The sequence below is a fragment of the Pteropus alecto genome, unplaced genomic scaffold, assembly GCF_000325575.1.
Source record: "Pteropus alecto unplaced genomic scaffold, ASM32557v1 scaffold61, whole genome shotgun sequence".
NCBI lineage: Eukaryota > Metazoa > Chordata > Mammalia > Chiroptera > Pteropodidae > Pteropus > Pteropus alecto.
Window position 1 is genome coordinate 15,177,488 of NW_006434835.1, and position 22,447 is coordinate 15,199,934.

At 35.8% G+C, this 22,447-nt stretch overlaps 1 protein-coding gene and 1 pseudogene across 12 annotated transcripts in view; one reads left to right on the forward strand and one right to left on the reverse strand.

Moving 5' to 3' along the window:
• Positions 1-22,447, reverse strand: part of DTNB (dystrobrevin beta) — a 158,963-nt gene that overhangs the window by 129,101 nt on the left and 7,415 nt on the right. For all 12 annotated transcript variants that reach the window (XM_025045711.1, XM_025045710.1, XM_025045717.1 and 9 more), the window contains exons 4-5: positions 13,385-13,470; positions 1,940-2,094 (exon numbers count right to left, since the gene is read on the reverse strand). In XM_025045711.1, the coding sequence (XP_024901479.1) occupies positions 1,940-2,094; positions 13,385-13,470 (241 nt within the window). The remainder of the gene's footprint in view (positions 1-1,939; positions 2,095-13,384; positions 13,471-22,447) is intronic.
• Positions 21,920-22,038, forward strand: LOC112478535 (annotated as a pseudogene).

A 22,447-nucleotide genomic window follows, 5' to 3' on the forward strand; every position in this document is an offset into this window, starting at 1 on the left:
GCTGGGCGAGGATAGGGGGAGGGGAAGCAAACTCTGCTTTTTTAGAATAAATTGAAGCACAGAGATGTTTTTAACATGCTCAAAGCTGATACTGCCGTTTATGCCAAGAGAAATAATAAGCAATGTAAAGAGGCTAATTTCCACAAAAAGAATCAGCCAAAGTCTGTACAAATTTGGGAAAAACATCTCAGAAGTTACTACAAATAACTCTCCAGTATATAGGTGCCACCTTTAGTGCTAAAGCTGAGAATCTCTAAACAAATTACAAAATAACTGTTTGAGAGTCTCAATTCAGATAAATATGAATTCTTAACTATTAATGTAAAAAGGGGCGTGTATGTGTTTTTGTTCTTGGTTCTTTTGTGAATCGAAGTATCACAGGTCAGGAGGATCTAGTGCATAGCGTCCTTTCAGTTCTCAAATCTTTAGATTTAGTCCTTTTATATTTTAACTTTTTGCTTTTTAAATAACTTGAGACTTTACAAAAGGTTCTAAGATGACGAAAAAAATTCCCATTTACTGTTAACCCAGCCAGATTCCTCAAATGTTAACACTGCAGAAGAGATGGCCCTTTACCTTTAAATACCTCAGACTGTATTTCTTAAAAACCAGGATAATCTCTAACATAATTAAATACAAATATCAATATCAGGTAATTAACATTCACTAACAGAATATGATTATTTAGTCTACAAACTTTATTCACATTTTTCCAATTGTCCCAATAATGTCCTTTACAACAAAAGAAAACCCTGGATCATTGGCTGCATCCCATTTTCAGCGGGGGTCCTCAACCCCTAGGCTGCTGACCAGTACCGGTCCATGGCCTGCTAAGATCTGGGCCACACAGCAGGTGAGCGACAGGTGAGTGAGGGAAGCTTCGTCTGTATTTGTAGCCACCCCCCAGCGCTAGCATCACCGCCTCAGCTCCACCTCAGATCATCAGGCATTAGATTCTCATAGGAGCACTTGTCCCTGGTGCCAAAAAGGTTGGGGAGCACCACCATAGGGTAATACTGAGTAATTCTCAGTGCATCCTACCAGGAGACAGGGATATTAGCCTATCCTTTCACTGGTGATATGAATTTGATCAGTTGGTTAAAGTGGCATCTAACAAGTTTCTTCACTGGAAGATTACTATGTTTCCTTTGTAATTAATAAATATTTTATGGGGAGAATACATTCAGACTATGTTGATAGCTTCTTTCCATTAATCCTTCACCCATCAGTGTTATTGTAGATTTTTTTCTTAATTCCTTGCTTTCTAGAACTTTCCAAGTGTATATGAAGTTCCTTTTATCTCATCTCTACCTGAAACAACGGATGCTATGGCCAGTCTCCACTCTGCTCCGAGTCTTTCGAGGCATAGTTAAGATCTTAGGAACACACTCATAGCAACCTCTCAGGAAGGACCACCAAAGGACACCCACAAATAAAAAGAAAACCGAATCTATTTTTCTTTTATATGAAAATGGCGGTGTATCCTTGAGAGATCTGAGCTGGCAATGAGGAGCCGTACAGCATCGCTTGTCTTCAGTGCTCAGGAAACAATGATCCAGCATTGCATAGAGTTTTATATCAAAATTCCTGTATTTCATGGTTTAAAGAACTCAGGGAGAGTAATATATGCCCATTAGCAATAATATAAACATCTTGAACAGTTTTCTTTACATTTTAGTAATTTAAAATATTTTGAATGTTATCAGAAGAGACGTCCCTTCTCCCCCCACAAAAGAGTTCTCAGGTAAATTTTTATCCCCCGTCTTTTTCAACCCCTTATATACCCACCACCCCCCGCCCCTCCCCCAGACTTAAAGCTCTGTTCACTCCCCTACTCAGAGTCTGTATCCCTAGACTGAAGTAATCTGGTGAAATGTGACAAAAGGTTGGGGAGGGACGAGCGCTCCTCTAGCCCTGGGTACTGTAACACCGTCCTTACCTGCTGTGGAAAACAGGTGCGGACTGAGTGCTCTGTGTAACCAAAAGAAGGCCCTTCAAAGACAGCTGTTGGGAGCTTCAGAACTTCCTTCAGAAACTGGTCAAACTTGCTAAATATCATTAAGCCATTGGAATCTGACATCTGGGAGAAAACATCTATGAGAACAAAACCAAATAAAGTCAAACTATAAAGAAATGTCAACTTTCTGCAAAAGGCTCTATGTCATTTGTATACCGGTCAAAAAGTATCATTAAAAGCATCGTAAAGTTATGATTTTTAGTTAACATGTATTCTCATTCTTATTAACACTGTGTGATTATGAGTTAATGAGGCCCCTCTCTCCCACCCACTTAGGATTCTACCTAAACATAGAAACAAATAACCACTCACATGTGTCTATCCACCTACTCTTTTAGAGTATACTCACTGAATGGTATATAACTTTTTAATTTATTTATTTATTCTGTCTGTTCTAAGAAAAATTTGTAACAGTGTATCTTTATCTTGTAACATTTATATATGTGTTTATATAAGGCATATGCACGTTTGAGTGTATCAATATATTAGCATACTGGTGATGGGGTATGAAATAAATTGAATTATATTTGTATATCTATGTACTAATGATGTAATATATTCCCATAAAGAAATAAATTATGAGGAAGAATATGGCATGTTTAAAATATTCCATCTTGTGTGTTCCAGAGCAGAATAAAAAGAACTCATATAACTCTTCCATCACAAGATACTTTGATACCATAAGATCCTATTTTTCCATAAACTCTGACCCAAGCAGATGGGAAAGAAATAATACTGCTATTTCTTTATCTTCATGGAGTTTCTTTTCTCCAGTTACTTATTCCTCTCTTCTCATCCACAGTCGGAGAAGAAAAGAAAAATATCTAAGAGCTCAAAAACAACTTGACGAAGAAATGTGACCTAAACTTCCTTTCAAACTAATAAGCTTTCTTACAAATAAATTGGTGAATTAAATATGCACATACACACAAAAAAAATAATTCCCTGAAGCCTTTCCAAACATAGCATTTTGAAAAGTCATATTCTATATATTCACAGAGACCAAGTATATTAGAGATACATATGTAATAGGCTTATGTAATATACATATGTGCACTACTCTTTAGATTCAATCTGGGAGAATTTACCCCAAAGCACTAGGTATAGGAAAAAAAAAAAAAAGTTCAAAACACATTAATCAAAGGAGGATAAAATGTTAGGTTATCAACTCCACAGGGTAACTTTTAAGGCGTTAGAAGGCAGGAGATTATCAAGAGAATGAAAATCTTCAGTATATCCTCTCACATGAGCTGCTAGTTTGTACTTTAAGGAAAAGTATTAAATACTCATGCAGGAGGGAAATATCCAACAAGAGGCTAAAAGAAGTATGTGGAAAAGTGGAAAGTAAAATCAATTACTTAACAAATACTGCGCATCCCAAATTCTTACTACGTGGTCCAAGTGCCAAGCACTCTACCAAGTGTTTTGGAACGTAAGTATGATACATGGTCCTTATCCCCCAAGAAACTTTCAATGTAACTGGAAAAATAAGATACACATGAAGCAAAGAAGAATTAGGTGCTAAGCTTACTTTCAACAGAAAAGATAGAGGCCTCACCATTTGCCAGGCACCACAATAAGTAACTGACTGAGTCTGCCTGTAGCCACCCAATATTCTTATCTCCTTCTTTAGTAATAAAACACTAATTTCACTTCGTACAGCAACATACCCAACTAAAAGATTAAACTTCACAGCCTCCTTTTAATAAGTTTTGGTCATGTAACTAAGTCCTGGCCAATGAAACTATAAGCAGAAGAGTTGTAAGGGACTTCCAGAAAGGCTGGTTAAAGACAGCTGACTAAGCTAGAATGCAGCTATGATGGCTGGAGCTCCAGCAGTCACCTTGTACTACGTGGTATTCTAAATTCTGATGTAGAAATTATGCACTAGAATGGCACAAAAGAAAGACAGAGGAAGGCTGAGTCCCAGATGAACATGAAACTAGCACATCAGCCCTGAACTACCTACTCCTAGACGTCTACATAAGAGAAAAATAAACTTCAACTTTGTTTAAGATAATATTATTCTAAGCTTTTGTTTTCCTGCAACAATCCCTAATACTAACTACTACTATACTTTACTAAATATTACCTCATTTTATTTTCATAAAAAGCTGTGTGTGTGCACACACGTGTATGCACATAATTATTTATAATTTACAGATAAGGAAACTAGCTTAGAAAGGTTAACTTGCTAAAAGTAAGTGGCTAAATCAAGATTTAAACCCATGCTTTTCTGACACCAAAGAAATTCCACTGTACCATACTTCTTCAAAAGAGTTTAGAACATAGACAAGATCGTCAAGAAAGGAATTTAGAAGCTAAGCCTTGAAATCTAGGATTTGGAAAGATGAGGTCAAAACTGGTTAAGAGTAGGGGTTTGGGGACACAATTAGAAAAGGATAAAAGTCCCTATGACAGAAATTTATACAGTGTATCTATTAGTGATGGTAAGCAGTGTGTCAAAGAGAACATTCTTTATACTGAAAAATAAAGGTAAATAAGGTTAAACAAGAAAAGTAAGGTATGAATGAAACTTTAAAAGAGGAAAGCAATGTGGATTTGGTTTACGAACTCTTTAGGGAAGAAATATTTAGGAAACTAGGTCTCAAGAAAATTAGACTGTTAATGACTGGCAGAATGAACAAAAGAGAAAGAACAGGATTGGCGATATCGGCTACAAAACCTTGTAAATAATGCCCAAATGAGGAAGGGAGAGTCTGGATTACAGCAGTGACAGTATTTGGGGGTGGGGTGAACTCCCAGACATTTCAATGCAGAAGACTGCAGTTGATGGCAACGTAGACTAGGAAATAAAGAAATTTAAAAAGTTAGGATTTTTCTAAGTTTTTATCTTTAGGTAAATGCTCACAACCCTCAGTGAAATAAATAAAGATAATGATAGCTAGCTTTGAACATAACTGTATTTGAACTATTCAGCAAACTTCCAAGTGGAACCATCCTGCAGGCAGTTAGAAACAGAGAATTGGGCCACATTTCAAGACTGCAGATACACAGCTTTGAAGACGTTACCGATTATGTAAATAACTGATGCCCTCTGAAGAGTGAAGAGCACAGTGGCTTAATTTTTAAATAGCTGGCTGCTATTCTTACAGGAGGAAATTAATCATCCCTTAAATCTGAACCAAAATGAAGGGTCAATATGGGATGTGGCAGATACTGAAAGGTGCCTACTACTCAGTATCTATTTTCCACCTCTCACTCACTAGTTGAACCCTGACTGTGTGTGGAATGGCCCTGTGCTCCACTTACAAAATGACTTCACAGCCTCTTTTGCACAGTGTAACTCTGGAGTGGATTTCAGAAAAAGCTTTTGTTTTCCTGATAGAGGCATCTCTTTCTTCATTCTGCTTGGAATGAGGACATGAGGTCTAGCGTAGAACAGTCACTTATGATCCTAAAGAGGAAAGCCACATGGCAGAGCAGGAAGACAGGCGGAACCTGAGTTTTTGATGACATCCTAAGTTATGGTATCACCTTTGAACTTACCAGCCTGGGGACTTATTTTTACATGAGAAAAATAAATCCCAATGGTTTTAAGCCACTGTTAGGTCAAGTTTTCTGTTGCCACTCAGTGTATTCAAAACAGATAAACTAGCAAGTTATTAACTTGTAGCCATTAATGGTAGAAATATTGAAAATCAGAGACTTTAGCTACCAACTCTATAAATGCACATATGTACAACTCCACAATCACAGAAACAAGTGTATACACTCACACCAACAAATCTATATCTAACTCATTCAGAACAATAGAAGGAAGTGACTAGATCGTGAAATGACAAACTTCCCCCCTCAGAAAAGTATTATTTTCAGTTACACTGAGTTACTATGTCATATGATAGATTCAAAGTAGTAAAAAAATCATTTTTTAATTCAAGGAAAAAAACTATAACTAAATAGGCCCACATTACAATAGTAAGAGAAGCAGCAGAAACACGTTGGTTGATTTTAATAATAGAAATACTGCCAGACACCAAAACTGGAGGTAGACCCCAAAACCAGAGGCATAGTTAAGAAATTACTTTATTTAGAAGTCATTACTTCTTGTGGTACTGGGTTAAGAAAGTATTTTTTTTAAGATGAGGCTTCTATCTGTAAGAAAAATACTGAAAAGTGACTACTAATTTTTTATCTTAAATGAAGCATAATAATGAATCTAAGTTAGTGTGATTTACTACATATAGATAAAAATATCTTACGAAAGAAATAAGACAATAAAATTTAATAAAGACATCCAAAGAATTAAACTCATCCTCTAATTAAAGCCCTAACCCTTCTGGCATTAGGGACTAAATTACTTCCCAGATTACTGGTGAATTTTCCCAGTAATTCTATTTATACACCTCTGAAAGAAGTATGCTAATTTCCCATTAGTTGTTTCTAGATGAAAATATAGGCTTTCTCCCTTGTGAAAAACCCACAATCGAGCCCTTAAATACACATGTGTACAAACTTTAAAATACAGTCCTCTGTGAAATGGCAAAATAATGCTACTACTATTCTACCATTATCACCTACGTTTCAGGTTTTTTTTTCCGGTGATAATGACTCTGATTTTACTCATTACATCTATGCAACTATCCACTCCTCTTCTGTCCTCCCCACACAACCAACCGTACACTTTTGCAAGACGACAGGGCTATTTAAAATAAAGACTCAAGTCTATAAATAGAAAACCATTTTCTTTTATATGTTAACTTTCCCTGGCAAATGACTCTCATCTCCTGTCATCTTTCTACCAACTAAGCAACCTAACCTACAAAAACATGTTTACGCATAGGCATGTTTATAAATATCTATATGTAACTAAATCCGAGTGCGTATTTTCTTCCTAAACTCATGAATATTTCGACCTCACTCATTAGGTCAGAGTGAGGCTGGAGGATCGGCGTCAGCATGCCTGGGCTTCCCGTGCTGACTCCGCCAGAATTACCTTAGATGAGTCTCCAAGTCTCCCAGGGCTTTTGCGTGTTTTTATTTTTATTATTAGTAAAATGCAGATTCAGAACTTAATCTCTTATTTGCTTCCAGTTCTAAAACATTTTGGTTATATGAGAAATGTAAACGTGGGCATCACTCATTCAAATTAAACAGTCACTTCCGTCTAACCAAGAGGAAGAACGGTTATCAGAAAGCAGCCAGGATCAATACGAAGTGACAGGTCATTAAAAGAAAAGAGCAGAGGAGGCTAAATTTTGAACAGGTAAAACTGTTTGTTTATAATTTCAAAGTTTGGTCCCCTACAGTCTGTCAATGAAACATCAAGAAAGCAAACAATTGAAATGTCAGAACTAACAGTTCTGGGTAAAAACAGAGAGAACCTCAAGTCATATTTTCTCTGGCTACTCAAAGTGTTGTCCATCAAAAACATGTGAGAACATAAATAATATAAATTATCATTATTATAAAACCATGATTATGCTACACCTCAGAGAAAATACCTGCTCTCATTTTGGTATATTTCTTTCTTTTTCTATGTGCATAATAAATTTTTGTTTAAAACTATATTACGTTTTTCATTCTGATCGGAAATATATTTTTAAAGGCTTTATATTCAATCATATAGGTATCCCAAAACTTAACTGGGCTCTCACTTTTGGACACTAAAGCTGTTTCAAGTTTTCATATACAACAGGTGTTACAACAAATATACATAAAACTTGGGGTACACATCTGCTTAATTCCTTAGGATAAACTCAAGAAGCAGACTGAGTCAATGCATATGAACATTCTTACAACTTTCCTGATACATACCGCTCGACTGTCCTTCAAAACAGTAGCACCTGCTCCTCCTACCTTTTAGTGTAAGACAGATGGGGTTTGAATAAGAGGAGACTAAGTTTCTTAGAAAACAAGTAACAGAATTAGACAAAGTAAAGAAATCACTGTTAAACTAATTAACAATTAAGTATGATCTAATAAAATGGGCTTTACAGTCTGTAAATTTGTTCTCTGAATTATTTGGGGGGTTTCTGACATTATTGAGTTTTGGTCGTGCTTATAATTAAAATCTGTACTCTGATTATAAATCTTTGGTACTGTATTTAGAATCTTAACCTATGTTACCTTTGAATCTAGGATACAGTCCCTAATGGTCACAACAGGGAACCATTTCTATAAATGAATGATACCTGGGGACAGAAACTCTCTTACGAGAGATCTGAAAAATCTAATTAAGAAATGTTTCGAACTAAAAGTACAAATACTGGTTAAGTCATTTCAAATGCTAAAGAAGACAAACAAAAAAAAATAGAATAAAAAAAGGAGAGGGGAGAAAATTATAGGAAAATAATCTAAAAGGAAAGACAAAAAGCAGAAAGATCAAAATAAAAAGAAGAAAAACGGAACGGAACTAAGGCATATTTCATAAATTGGAAAGCAATAGAATTAGTAGGGAGAAGAAAGTGAATAAATGGTCAAATACCATTTGATGTTACAACGCAGTGTTATATCTCAGTTTTGTCTACGCTATTATTCAACCTTTTCAACTAAGTACGACCTAGCTGAGAACTCAAAAGCCAGGAAAAAAATGGATTCTCACAACAGCCAAACCTGCCAGTCATACTACGAAAGAAAGCTCAAGTGCTTCTCTCATGACAGATGGGTAACCACTTACATCCTTACTTTAAACAGAATACTAAGAAGTCTGGGTATGTTTCCTTTGTCAGTGGCATATCAAAAGGAAATCTGAAGCAAAGAGAGATCTGTAGAGACTGGCTTTTTTCCGGTGATAATGACTCTGATTTTACTCATTACATCTATGCAACTATCCACTCCTCTTCTGTCCTCCCCACACAACCAACCGTACACTTTTGCAAGATGACAGGGCTATTTAAAATAAAGACTCAAGTCTATAAATAGAAAACCATTTTCTTTTATATGTTAACTTTCCCTGGCAAATGACTCTCATCTCCTGTCATCTTTCTACCAACTAAGCAACCTAACCTACAAAAACATGTTTACGCATAGGCATGTTTATAAATATCTATATGTAACTAAATCCGAGTGCGTATTTTCTTCCTAAACTCATGAATATTTCGACCTCACTCATTAGGTCAGAGTGAGGCTGGAGGATCGGCGTCAGCATGCCTGGGCTTCCCGTGCTGACTCCGCCAGAATTACCTTAGATGAGTCTCCAAGTCTCCCAGGGCTTTTGCGTGTTTTTATTTTTATTATTAGTAAAATGCAGATTCAGAACTTAATCTCTTATTTGCTTCCAGTTCTAAAACATTTTGGTTATATGAGAAATGTAAACGTGGGCATCACTCATTCAAATTAAACAGTCACTTCCGTCTAACCAAGAGGAAGAACGGTTATCAGAAAGCAGCCAGGATCAATACGAAGTGACAGGTCATTAAAAGAAAAGAGCAGAGGAGGCTAAATTTTGAACAGGTAAAACTGTTTGTTTATAATTTCAAAGTTTGGTCCCCTACAGTCTGTCAATGAAACATCAAGAAAGCAAACAATTGAAATGTCAGAACTAACAGTTCTGGGTAAAAACAGAGAGAACCTCAAGTCATATTTTCTCTGGCTACTCAAAGTGTTGTCCATCAAAAACATGTGAGAACATAAATAATATAAATTATCATTATTATAAAACCATGATTATGCTACACCTCAGAGAAAATACCTGCTCTCATTTTGGTATATTTCTTTCTTTTTCTATGTGCATAATAAATTTTTGTTTAAAACTATATTACGTTTTTCATTCTGATCGGAAATATATTTTTAAAGGCTTTATATTCAATCATATAGGTATCCCAAAACTTAACTGGGCTCTCACTTTTGGACACTAAAGCTGTTTCAAGTTTTCATATACAACAGGTGTTACAACAAATATACATAAAACTTGGGGTACACATCTGCTTAATTCCTTAGGATAAACTCAAGAAGCAGACTGAGTCAATGCATATGAACATTCTTACAACTTTCCTGATATATACCGCTCGACTGCCCTTCAAAACAGTAGCACCTGCTCCTCCTACCTTTTAGTGTAAGACAGATGGGGTTTGAATAAGAGGAGACTAAGTTTCTTAGAAAACAAGTAACAGAATTAGACAAAGTAAAGAAATCACTGTTAAACTAATTAACAATTAAGTATGATCTAATAAAATGGGCTTTACAGTCTGTAAATTTGTTCTCTGAATTATTTGGGGGGTTTCTGACATTATTGAGTTTTGGTCGTGCTTATAATTAAAATCTGTACTCTGATTATAAATCTTTGGTACTGTATTTAGAATCTTAACCTATGTTACCTTTGAATCTAGGATACAGTCCCTAATGGTCACAACAGGGAACCATTTCTATAAATGAATGATACCTGGGGACAGAAACTCTCTTACGAGAGATCTGAAAAATCTAATTAAGAAATGTTTCGAACTAAAAGTACAAATACTGGTTAAGTCATTTCAAATGCTAAAGAAGACAAACAAAAAAAAAATAGAATAAAAAAAGGAGAGGGGAGAAAATTATAGGAAAATAATCTAAAAGGAAAGACAAAAAGCAGAAAGATCAAAATAAAAAGAAGAAAAATGGAAACACACTAAGGCATATTTCATAAATTGGAAAGCAATAGAATTAGTAGGGAGAAGAAAGTGAATAAATGGTCAAATACCATTTGATGTTACAACGCAGTGTTATATCTCAGTTTTGTCTACGCTATTATTCAACCTTTTCAACTAAGTACGACCTAGCTGAGAACTCAAAAGCCAGGAAAAAAATGGATTCTCACAACAGCCAAACCTGCCAGTCATACTACGAAAGAAAGCTCAAGTGCTTCTCTCATGACAGATGGGTAACCACTTACATCCTTACTTTAAACAGAATACTAAGAAGTCTGGGTACGTTTCCTCTGTCAGTGGCATATCAAAAGTAAATCTGAAGCAAAGAGAGATCTGTAGAGACTGGCACTCGGATAATGCCATCACATCTACCAGTGATAAAGGACACACACACACACACACCCCATCACCATCACCACCACCACCACCACCAAGAGCAAAACTCAAGAACGGAAAAAACAATAACCCGAAACTATAAGAAGTGACAAACAACCCAGAATCTCACAATTAGCCCTAATGCATCAGAGTGTGACATCTCTAAGAGATGAAAAAATGTTTAAATTATGATCAGTGAGCTCTGTTTAAAACAGCAGGGGGAGACCACATTTAAAGTGGTCTCTACCGTGGATAATTGAAAAGTGGAGACAGGCTTCAATACCTGAACATTTTATTAGATTAAACATCTCATTCTCCAGCCAAAATAATTATGGTACAATAAAAACAACGAAATAGAGCTAGAGATGGTAAAGAAACTATAACTTTGAACATGAAGAAGATAAAGAAACCATATTTATTTAAATCTATCTGAATGATATAAACATGGTAATGAGGGACCTAGCACGGCTTGTATGTCATCAACCCATATACGTGTGCAATGATCTTGCATTCTGAGCACACTGGCATGTCATGTTTGCCTGGGCATACATACTTTTGTGCTACTTGAATATTGGTCACTTGTGTTCCTCCAAGAAGTTCAAAAACCACATAAAAAAAAAAAACTGCTATCACCTGACTCTTTTCACATTTCACATAGTACTAGAAGTTGTACTTGTCCACAGTTACAACAGAGAATTGCAGTAATTTTAGTACTCAATCAACAATTTACATTTGGCAAAATTTTTGCACTTATTATGTGCTAGGTACCAGCTCTCTATAGGAGGAACAGATTTAATCATAGAAGCTTAAAGACTCCAGAGTTATCTAGAATGTGCATTTATATAATCAATTTCCTTTTTCTCCACCAGTTTCTGCATTACAAATAAAGATAGTGATCTATATTCTTTAGCATCATCATTATAAAACACAATCCAATTTTCTTTTTCTTTGTTTGAATGAAATATAATTTCATCCATAGTCCATTATCTTCTTCAGAAAAACATCATGCTAGAATTAAGAAAATATTAAGAAATTTTATCCTGAAAGAGTAATATTACCCTGTGAAAAAAACTCAGAACTGAGTACTTAAATAAAACTATAATTTTTACTACCAAAAATTTGTTTTACATTGCAGGTGATTTTGAAGTGAAGACAAACCGGATAACAGTTTGACCAAACATATTATCTAAGATCTTTCTTTAGATTATCGAAATCTGTATCTAGTGAGCCATCTAGCTTTCCAACTTTCAATGTCACGGTAACATGTAAGAAAAAGCACAGAAAACAAATTCACTGATGAAGTAATCTTGCCCAAAAGCTCACACTTGAGTCTGATCAAACCTCTATATCTTTCAATTAAAACAAAAAAATGTAGGACACAAAGGAAATCATGGGGACACACAATCATCAAAAATGCAGTCTATGAGAAATGCTACAAGACAGATGACCCAGTTTCTTCAACGAATCAATTAACAGGGTATCTCAACACTTCATTAAAACCCACAGCTTCTTACCTCCCTGACACCTGACAGAGTTTCCTACTCTATGGGGTACTTGTATTACGGCACTTTGATCATTATACTGTATCACATGTGTGTCTCTCACTGCAGGACCGGCATAGCAGAGTACAACAAAGTAGCTTAGAACAGGACTCTAAAGCTAGAGAGTCTGAGTTGAAATCCCAATTTCGCCCCTCGGTTAACTCATCTATAAAATGGAGAAAAATACCAGCTGTCGTGCAAAGAAATTTTAAGAATTCAGTGAGAAAATATACATAAAGAAAAATGCTTGGCATATCTTAGGCAGTTAGCACAATGCTTGGCATATCTTAGGCAGTTAGAAACTATCTAATAAGTGAATAAATGAAAACCATAAGCAGAAAAATTACGTAATTGTGAATTTTACCTCCTTTGACTTCATCTAACCACCCTTCTACAGTATCTACGGAACAGTAAAGGGCCAAAATGGCCCATAGTAAGAAAAAAATTGGGAAAGATAACTGAAAAACAACAGGCTGTCAATTTCTAAACAACTGAGCTTGGCTCTAAAGTGTTAAGAAACAGTTTAATCACAGCAAATACCACCTGATGAGGAATGGAGTTATTAATAAAAGGGCTAATCATGATCAAACCTCTTAAAAGTAATCAAACTTATTTTCTAACTAAAAACAGTCAACATAAACATCTTCAAGCATAATTCTTAATAAAAATTTTTTTAAAGAATTTTAAAATTATCAACATTACTGTTCTGAATCTCCCCAACTTATATTCTCTGAACCAGGTGAGTGATATGGTAGAAGCCAAAGAACAAAAAAGTTCAATATAGCATCATCCGAAATTCTGAAAACATTCATTTGAAGACGTGTTAATTTGAAAATAAAATTTTCAAATAATATGAAAATACTTACATCTCAATTTGTCCAGCATTTTTCCACCACACATGGTTGCTAACATAGCTTTAACTGAAAATACCGTCAACTTGCCTCGGCCCTCACTGCAAAATAAATTACATTAGAAATAATTGCTATCTGGAACCACAAAAGCAATCAAATGTATCACTAAAAAATCGAGCAACCAATAAATTGATCCTCACCCTTACTGCCACAACATTACCTTGGATTTTTAGTAACCTGGATTTTTTTTTCTTTTGCTAGGCGAATGGTGCTAAAACTAACTTGAATTATTTGGAAATGAGTTTTATAAACATTCTATAAAGCAATTTCTACTGGTTGTGTAGGCAGAGGCCAAACGGATGAACCAGAAGTAAATTTCCATTTCTATCAACTCAGCCCATTAAATCCATAGTTGAGGTATTTTAAGAATTTAAAACTGAGGCACCACCTGTTTTGAATAATAATTCAGAAATGTGTCCTTCCATAGTGATATTTTAACAAGTTTATTGTTGTGTACTAAACCAACAAAGTGCACACTGCTTAAAGATTTTATAGTACATTAATCTTTGTTTTTACTATGACAGCCTTGAAGTTACCACATTTATTCTAAGAAACTCAATCACATCTGTCTCAAATCTTCCTATACCACAATTGTGAGAAAAGTGAAGGGGAAGGGGTAGTAATATTAATTCTTATTTAGGAATTGGAAGGATGAAATGTAGAAGAACATAAATGAATTATCCAAAGTAACGCTGCACACTGCCTGCACAGCCAAGACAGTATCGGCAAGGCCCCCGACCCTCAGTCCACTGCTCCATTCATTCAACTATGCCCTGGTTTCACAGCAGATGAAAACTTCATGAGCGGTTTTTAAAGTCATCATATGTAAATTAAAAGCATAAGAGGCTTCTGTGCTAATTTTATATGGCTTGGGCTTACACAGTTTCATAGTAACTTAGTAAAATACCTGTACAATAATGAGAACTATTATTACCTCGGTTTTGAAAAGCAAGTGACATCCTATTTATATCTACTAACAGTCCTAAGAGACCATCTCCCATTTTCCAGACCTTCTCTGTATACAGCAAGATCACACCCGAAAAAAGGCAAATGGTCTACGAGCCAGAAGGCTCTCAGAGAAAATGCAGTCAGGAAATGCCAATGTTTGCTACAGTCAGATTTTTAATTACTATATTTCATTAAGTTTATTCATCAGATAAAAGAAAAATCCGTAAAATTAGCTAAAATTAGGTGGGGTTAGAAATATAGATACTGTCCTCTGTCTTACATGGTACCTGAAAATATGGCACTTGGAAATGATAAGGAATATGCCTATGTTAGACATCCATTGTGCTGTATGAGCCACGTCAGTGGCTATAAAAAGCATCCATTACGTTAAAAGGAATGGATTTCTAAGACTGGTACAGAACTTTTACGGTGAACGATTCCTTTGGTCCCCAACCATCCAAATGTTGAGCCTACATTTAAACAGACCCCACCTTATACAACAAGGATTCTTCCCAGTACCAAAGAATGAAGAAAGAAAAACAAAAACAAAAACAGATATTTGCTTTCTCATCTTTCTTCAAAACCAAGACATGGGCACATGCACAAGCTCCACTGATCAGATGCGCCACTCTAGACGTCAAACAGAAAACTACTAATTTTTAGAAGGTGGAATTCCCAAAATACACCTGCTGAGGATGGCAGCAGCCAGAGCAGTTACACCCAGTGCCTGGAGGCAGCACCCACCGCCCAGCATCAGTAGTGTCTGGAGCACAAGCAGCAATACCTGGGCCCAGACTGGTGGCAGAGGTGCTTCCTGAGACCACTCTGTGTGACCGAGCTGTGTTCTCGGCAGCGTGGTCTTCAAGCCTACACTTTCCCAACCCTCTCGGAGAGTCTTCAATAACACCCACATCCTTTTAAAAACATGAGCCAGAGATGGTCTCTGCTGCTCATAATGAAGAACTCAGAAGGAGGCAGCTTCTGTCCCAAAGTCAAGTGGCCCAGAAAGATGAAGCAACGACAGAAAACAGTCCTGAAGTCCAGCGTGAGGGGAAACGTGCCTTATGCTCAGCAGAGCAAGATGGAAGACGTGCTCGCGACCAGAGGACTCAGGCCTTTGCTGCGCAGCCGATGACGCTGTTAAAGGTAAACATTTTTTGCAGACACAGATCTCATGATGCAAGAGTATCCAGGAAATTCCACGGGGAAAAGTAAAAATTAACCTTAGAAGAGATTTCCATAAAAATCAGGGTGCTGAATACACGTGGGAAAAGAGAGTGGGCTGTAACACAGAAGGAGTTCTGAGGTGCCGACTGCAATCGATTTCTTGGCCTCTGTAGGACTTACGTGGATATTTGCTTCATAACAATTTATTTTAAACTGCGCTTCATTTTCTGTAATTGTTTTCTATTTCTCAACAAAAACTTTTAAGAAATGAATTGTGCAAATCTGAAAAATGTAATTTGAAATCCTTAATAAAATTTGCATTTAATTTTATAAAAATGAACCCTGGAAAAGTGAAGGTTACCATTAGGAGACAAAGCTAATGGTTTAAGGGGGTAAATGATGAAGGAGAAACCTACAGGTTAAAAGACACTTAAGATATATAAACTACAATGCGTAAAAAATTTTCCATAATAGAAATTTATAAAACATTAAAAATACCAAGGCCCAGGCCCCATCCTTAAATGTCCACTAACAGAAGACTGGCTATTCGTGCTATCATAAAAAAAAAAAAAGAAAAATAATATGTAAAAGATAAAAATATATCTAAGATAGTTTACTAAGTAAAAAAAAAAAAAAGCAAAGCATGGAACAAAATAATTGCTAGAATTCAGTCTAGCAATTATGTTAAAAAGGAAAGAGTAAAAATATTCTCATATACAGACAGTCCCTGACTTATGATGGTTCTACTTACAGTTTTTCAACTTTATGATAGATGGAACAAAAGTGATATGTATTCAGTAGAGATCATGTCAAATTTTGAAATCTGATCTTTTCCCAGGCTAGCCATATGCAGCATGATGTTCTCCCATGATGCTGGACAGCGGCAGTGAGCCACAGGCCACTAACCGGCCATGCGTGACAAGGGTCAACAACCGATACTCTGCAATGTGTTAGCAAAGCATTTTTGACTTGACAATATTTTAAACTTATGATAGGTTTATCGGGACATAATCCCACATTAAGGCGAGGAATATCTGTATTTGTTCGTATGTGTATAAATTATCTGTGAAAGGATCTAGAAAACATAACATAACAGTGAGCGTGCTTATCCTAGAAAAGAAGGTTCCCAAGTCATAATCTACGCTTCCCACTTAAGACACTAGAAAAAGAATAGCACATTAAATCCAAAACAAAAGGAGAAAAATAATATGAGTAAGAGCAGAAATCAATAAAACAGAAAACAAAATGAGCAGAAAAGAAAAACAAAAGAAAAATTAATGAAACCAAAGCTGGTTCTTCAAATAAATTATTAATATTGATAATTCTCTATCCAGACTAAGAAAAAAAAGAGAGAAGACACAAATTACCAATATCAAGAATGAAAGATGGGTTATCACAAGTTCTACAGACATTACAGAAATAATAAGAAAATATTTTTTAAAAAACTTTATGTCCATAAATTCAACCACTTGGATGAACTGGACAGACACAAACCACTTCTTGAAAAACACAAATCTACTAAAGCTTACTCAAGAAGAAACATAACCAGAGCAGTCCCATATCCATCATAGAAACTGAATCTGTATCCTGAAGCCTTTCAGAAAAGAAAGCTCCTTATTCGGAATGCTGTACTGGTGAATTATAAACACAAATAAAAGCAGCAATAATTGCATTTCTATACTAACTCTTCCAGGGAATAAACAAGCATTATTTTGATACCAAAAACAAAGACATGAAAACAAAAGAAAAGTTGGGGTATCCCTCATGAATTTAGACATAAAAATCTTCAACAAAATGTGAACAAGTCAAATGCAACAATATATGTAAAAAGAATAAAAATCACAACCCAGAGAGCTTTAGCCCAAGAATATTACCACGGATTTAACATTTGAAAATCAATCGATATAATTCACCATATTAACAGACTGAAAGAGAAAAGCCATGTGATCATCTGAATAGATGCAGATGACAAAATTCAACATCCATTTCTGATAAACAATCTCAGAAACCTAGGAAAAGAAGGGAACTTCCCCAATCTGATTATGGGCATCTTAAAAAATAATAACAGCTAACATCATGCTTAATGATGAAAAACTAAGTGATTTTTCCCTAAGATCAAGAATAAGTCAAGGATGACTGCTCTCACCACTAGTAGACAGCATCACACCAGAGAACCCGGCTGGTGCAACAAGACAAGGAAAAGAAATAAAAAACATACAGGATGAAAATGAAAAAATAAAACTATGTCTACTCCAGCCAGTATAACCATCTATGTAGAAAATCCCAAAGAACCTAGGAAAAAAAATCTACAGACCCTACAAAAAAAACTATAATAAGGGATTTTAGCAAGGTTGCAGAATACAAAATACATACAAAATTCAATTTTATTTCTACAAACTAGCAAAATAGGGAAAACAATAGCACCAAAAATATAAAAGCATTGATAAGAATTTTTAAAAACATGTGTTCAAGATCTATAAAATGAAAACTACAAAATACCGATGAAAGAAATTAAGGTCATAGATATGCCATGTTCAGGAAATCAAAGACTCAATATTGTTAAAATGTCTATTCTTCCTAAGCTGATCAGAATCTTGTTGTGACTCAATGCAATGCCAATCAAATTCACAACAGGATATTTTTGTAGGAATCAACAAGATGATTCTCCTTAGAGCTGTAAACCCATACAAATCTCAATGAGGTATGAATATAAAGATACTATTCACATTCCTAAAGTCCATTCTGTTCTTAGTATTTTTTACAAGTTCCTCATGTTATTTTAATATGTATCCAGAGCTGAGAACCACCAACACAGAACTTTGAATGCAATATTAAGGCTTGAGCTTCTATTTCGCAAGCAATCATAAATCAAAAGACATAATAAAAAACTAAAGAAAAGTAATCATGCTGTTTTGTACAACTCTTTCTGACTCCAAATTTCACATTCTTCCTTCAAAGAGACAAAACAGTATCTATTCCATATTGCAGAGAAGAACCCCATGCCATCCATCTATGCAAATAGGAGAATGTGGCAGAGCCCAGCATACTGGCAGGAGAGCCAAGTCAAACTTTCAGCTCTGCTCTTGAAGAAATTTTTAGCCCGTAGTACCCATCAATAAACATCATACAACAGGTCTTAATGACATCTTTATTTCTAAAAATTTTAATAGTTGGCAATTAACACTTCTTAATCTTCAAAATGCTTTAGAAACAAACAATTACAACATTTTGCATCCCTTATTCAAAGCATTCTTTAACTCAACTCTGTGGCACATAATAGCCCTAGATTCAGAAGGTCTTACATTCAAATACAGAATAACAGATATGCTTCTCAACTAACCTAGATCAGCACTAAAACACCTGTATCCTTGTCCACTCATTAGGATTATTACTAGTCTCAATGGCCAATCTCGGATCGAGTAGTCTGGAGATGCATTAACAGGATCATGCATTGACCTCTCAACGAACTATTATCAGTAACATATGGTTCCTTAACTCATCATCTCTCATATCTACTTTCCAACCATTTTGCCTATTCACAACAGCAATGGAGCAATCTCCACATGTAATCTCCCACCCAACAAACCATGGCTCTCCTTTCCTCTGTGCCTGTATTCAAACTGGGGTATGCAAGTGTATATGTGCTTAAAACTGCATGCTTTACTCAGAGTGTGTTGACAGTGAGGAGATATGCATCTAAGTGTAAATGTGTAACTCAATAGGATAAAGGGAATGTGTAAGTAAGGTCGAGGGTGTTTAAAGTACGGGGAAAGGAGAGGTAGCTGAGATTCAGGATCATAGTAAATGTGAGGAGGGGGTGAATTCTGCAGACAGGAGAGATTTGGGAATGATGCTTAGTGAGCTTTTGTTTCAGAACCTGTTTTTAAGTATTTAACCATGCATCCTGGAAGTGGGGGAGTGGGCTTGGGTCTTAATTATGAACAAATCTTACCCGCTTATAATGCTTACCACCATTTATAACGTTAGGTTCAAGATTTCAACTATCAAAAGGTTTATTCACCCTTCAATAGGAAACATGAACAAGTTAGTAAATGAATCAAGATAGTTATAAGTACTTAAGATACTTATATAAAAATCTACGTATAACTTAGCATAAAAAAATAATCATCTGATAAATAACGGAAGGGATAGTCTCACAATTCTTACTTCCTCCAATCGTGTTATTTATATTTTTGCTTCAAAAAGAAAAAGAATTAGCTCCCTCCTCTCAACTATTTGCTCTCAGCATTTACTCCTTTGCTCTGAATGCTTTTCTGGGCATTGAAATTCTTTGGTCTAGTTTAAGCCTAACGACAACTTCCTATCACTTCCCCCAAAGAAAGCAAAAGAGAAATGTCACCTTTACTTTTCTAATGTTTCATTAGAGCTCCTGCATTCTTCTTCTACAATGAAAGGCGACAGAGAGAAAATGCTGTCACTTAGCCTACAGCCTAATACCCTATGGTTATGTCCTTTATCCAACTGATTCTTTTTTCTTAGAAAAACTCATTCTTGATCCTTCCCACCAGACACATCTGCCTTTACTCCATATGCGCTGGCCAAGTTATTTTCAAAATTGAATAGTTAGCTGTCTCAGACCATGGCACCCCTAACCTTACCCAAATTCACGTTTTCAGTAATTCCAAGGAAAAGTCCAGGTTCAAACCAGCATCGATTCTCTTCAAACAAGATTTGGGAAAGATATTTAACCTCGTTTCACCACAAAAAAATGTGACTCACTTAAAATCTGGCCTGTGACAGCTGCAGGGTTGACTAGTAGGTCAACATTTAAGAAGTGACACAATGAACAGTGAAGATAAACCTCTCACATAAGATACTAAAATGAAAGGAGAAACAGGTAAGATTTGTGAGGGTGACAGGAGAGAGGAAACCTGTTATTTTAACCCCACCCAAGCAGAATCTCTCTGAGGAGCATCCTCCTTCAGTGAAGAGCATGATGATTCTTTCTCAAATCTATAATTCACTTCCATAGACGTATCATTTTACAGTCTGACAATAAACTGTGCACATGACTTCTAAAAAGAGTTCTTATTATCCAACACTGAGGAAATACCATGATTAGCTCTAGGCCAAGCTAAGCAGACAGTGAGTCACCCTGAATAAACATATGTTTGAACACGCAGGTACCTTGAGAAGACTGAAATGCTCACCCGTGACCTCTGGATGGGAACTGCTCATTTCAGTTAGGTAAAGTCTCAAACTCTGCCTATATTTTGATATTTAAACACACCTAATCTGAATGATGTTTATAGCTCTGCACTATCTAATCAGAGCCTGCTATTCAAATTAATACTTTTGAAAACAAGACTACAGGGAGCATTTTTTACTTAAGAAAGCAAGCTGTTTTACATCTTTAGCGAACAATTGTGGATGCTGCTAACCATAAATCAGCACTTTTTGCATGAAAATAGACTTCTACTTTAGAAACACTATTACCAGTCCAATTATCACATATAGTTAAGACTAATAAGAGCATTTCTCTTTGATCTTCAAAAACTCATATTTTTCCAATTACAGTAATCTTAATTTATAAAACTTCACAGTGAATGGATTATTCAATAATCAACTGCAAATCAAGAATCCATTTGGCAAATGTCAAGTAGTTTAATCAAGTAAAATCAACACAGAATATTATTCAATTTTACCATAATCAGATTGCATAATTTTCATTTCAATCTTACAAATATCTATTAAGAATCCAGAGCTGTATTTATTGAGGAATGAAAGAAATATCAGGTAGAATCTCTGCTCTCAAGGACTTTTAATCTTATTGTGCATTATATAATTCAAAGTCAAAATAATGATACAGACAAGTACTATAAGTCATCAAAGGGATGAAAATGGGGTTGGTGATAATAAGGAAGGCTGCAGAGGTAAAAACTTAAGTGGAGGGGGGAGAGGAGAGGGGAGGACAGACAGACAGACAGGAGACCAACCAAAATGATGAAGGGAAAAATGAGCATGTCACACTGGAAAAATTAAGAAGTGCCACAAGCAGATTAGAGCTTGTTGTGAGCAGGGAATTCAGGACAGATACCATTAGGTCCTAACTGAGGAGTATGAACTTCATTCAAAAATCACAAGGTTTCTGAGGTGGGAAATTCCATGATGAAAATAGTGTCTTCTTCAGGTTAATTCAGAGGTGAGTGCTGAATGGACTGGAGAAGTCTCCCTATTACCACCTCTCTCTTTACTTTCAGAGAAAAACAAAGGCAAGGGAAAAGCAAACCACTCAGAAAAAGTATTCTTCTTGCCCTTTCTTTAAAAAAAAAAATAATCTTATAAAAAGGAAACTAAGGCCAATAATAAGCAAAAAAAAAAAATTTTTTTTCCTAAATATTAGATAATGATCAAGTCTACGGCCATGCTACCCTAAACAAGCCCGACCCCATCTGATCTCAGAAGCTAAGTTGGGTCGGGCCTGGTTAGTACTTGGATGAGAGACCACCTAAGAAGACCAGGTGCTGTAGGCATAAAAATTTTAAAAAATAAAAAAATAAGGGATTGTAAGCTGACAAGGTCCTTGCAATCTGTGAGGTCAATCAAGGTTTGACTCACCTAAAAAATAAAATAAAATGATGATAGATAGATAGATAGATAGATAGATAGATAGATAGATAATGGTCAAACTTTTTATAGGCCTGTATATCCTGAAATCAAGAAGATTAGCACAAATGCATGACTTCTCTTAGGAGAAACGTGACAAAATAAAGAGTAAGTGATGGGCAGAGTAATAAGCAAACTTCAAGTTCACTCATTTCTGCTCCCTGAATAACTCTGCCACCAAGCACCAGGACTGGGGCTCAGTGAGCTGGTCTTGGTGGTGTCACATCACGTATCACATCCTGATGCCCACAATGGCATTCAACAGGGCAGGGGCTG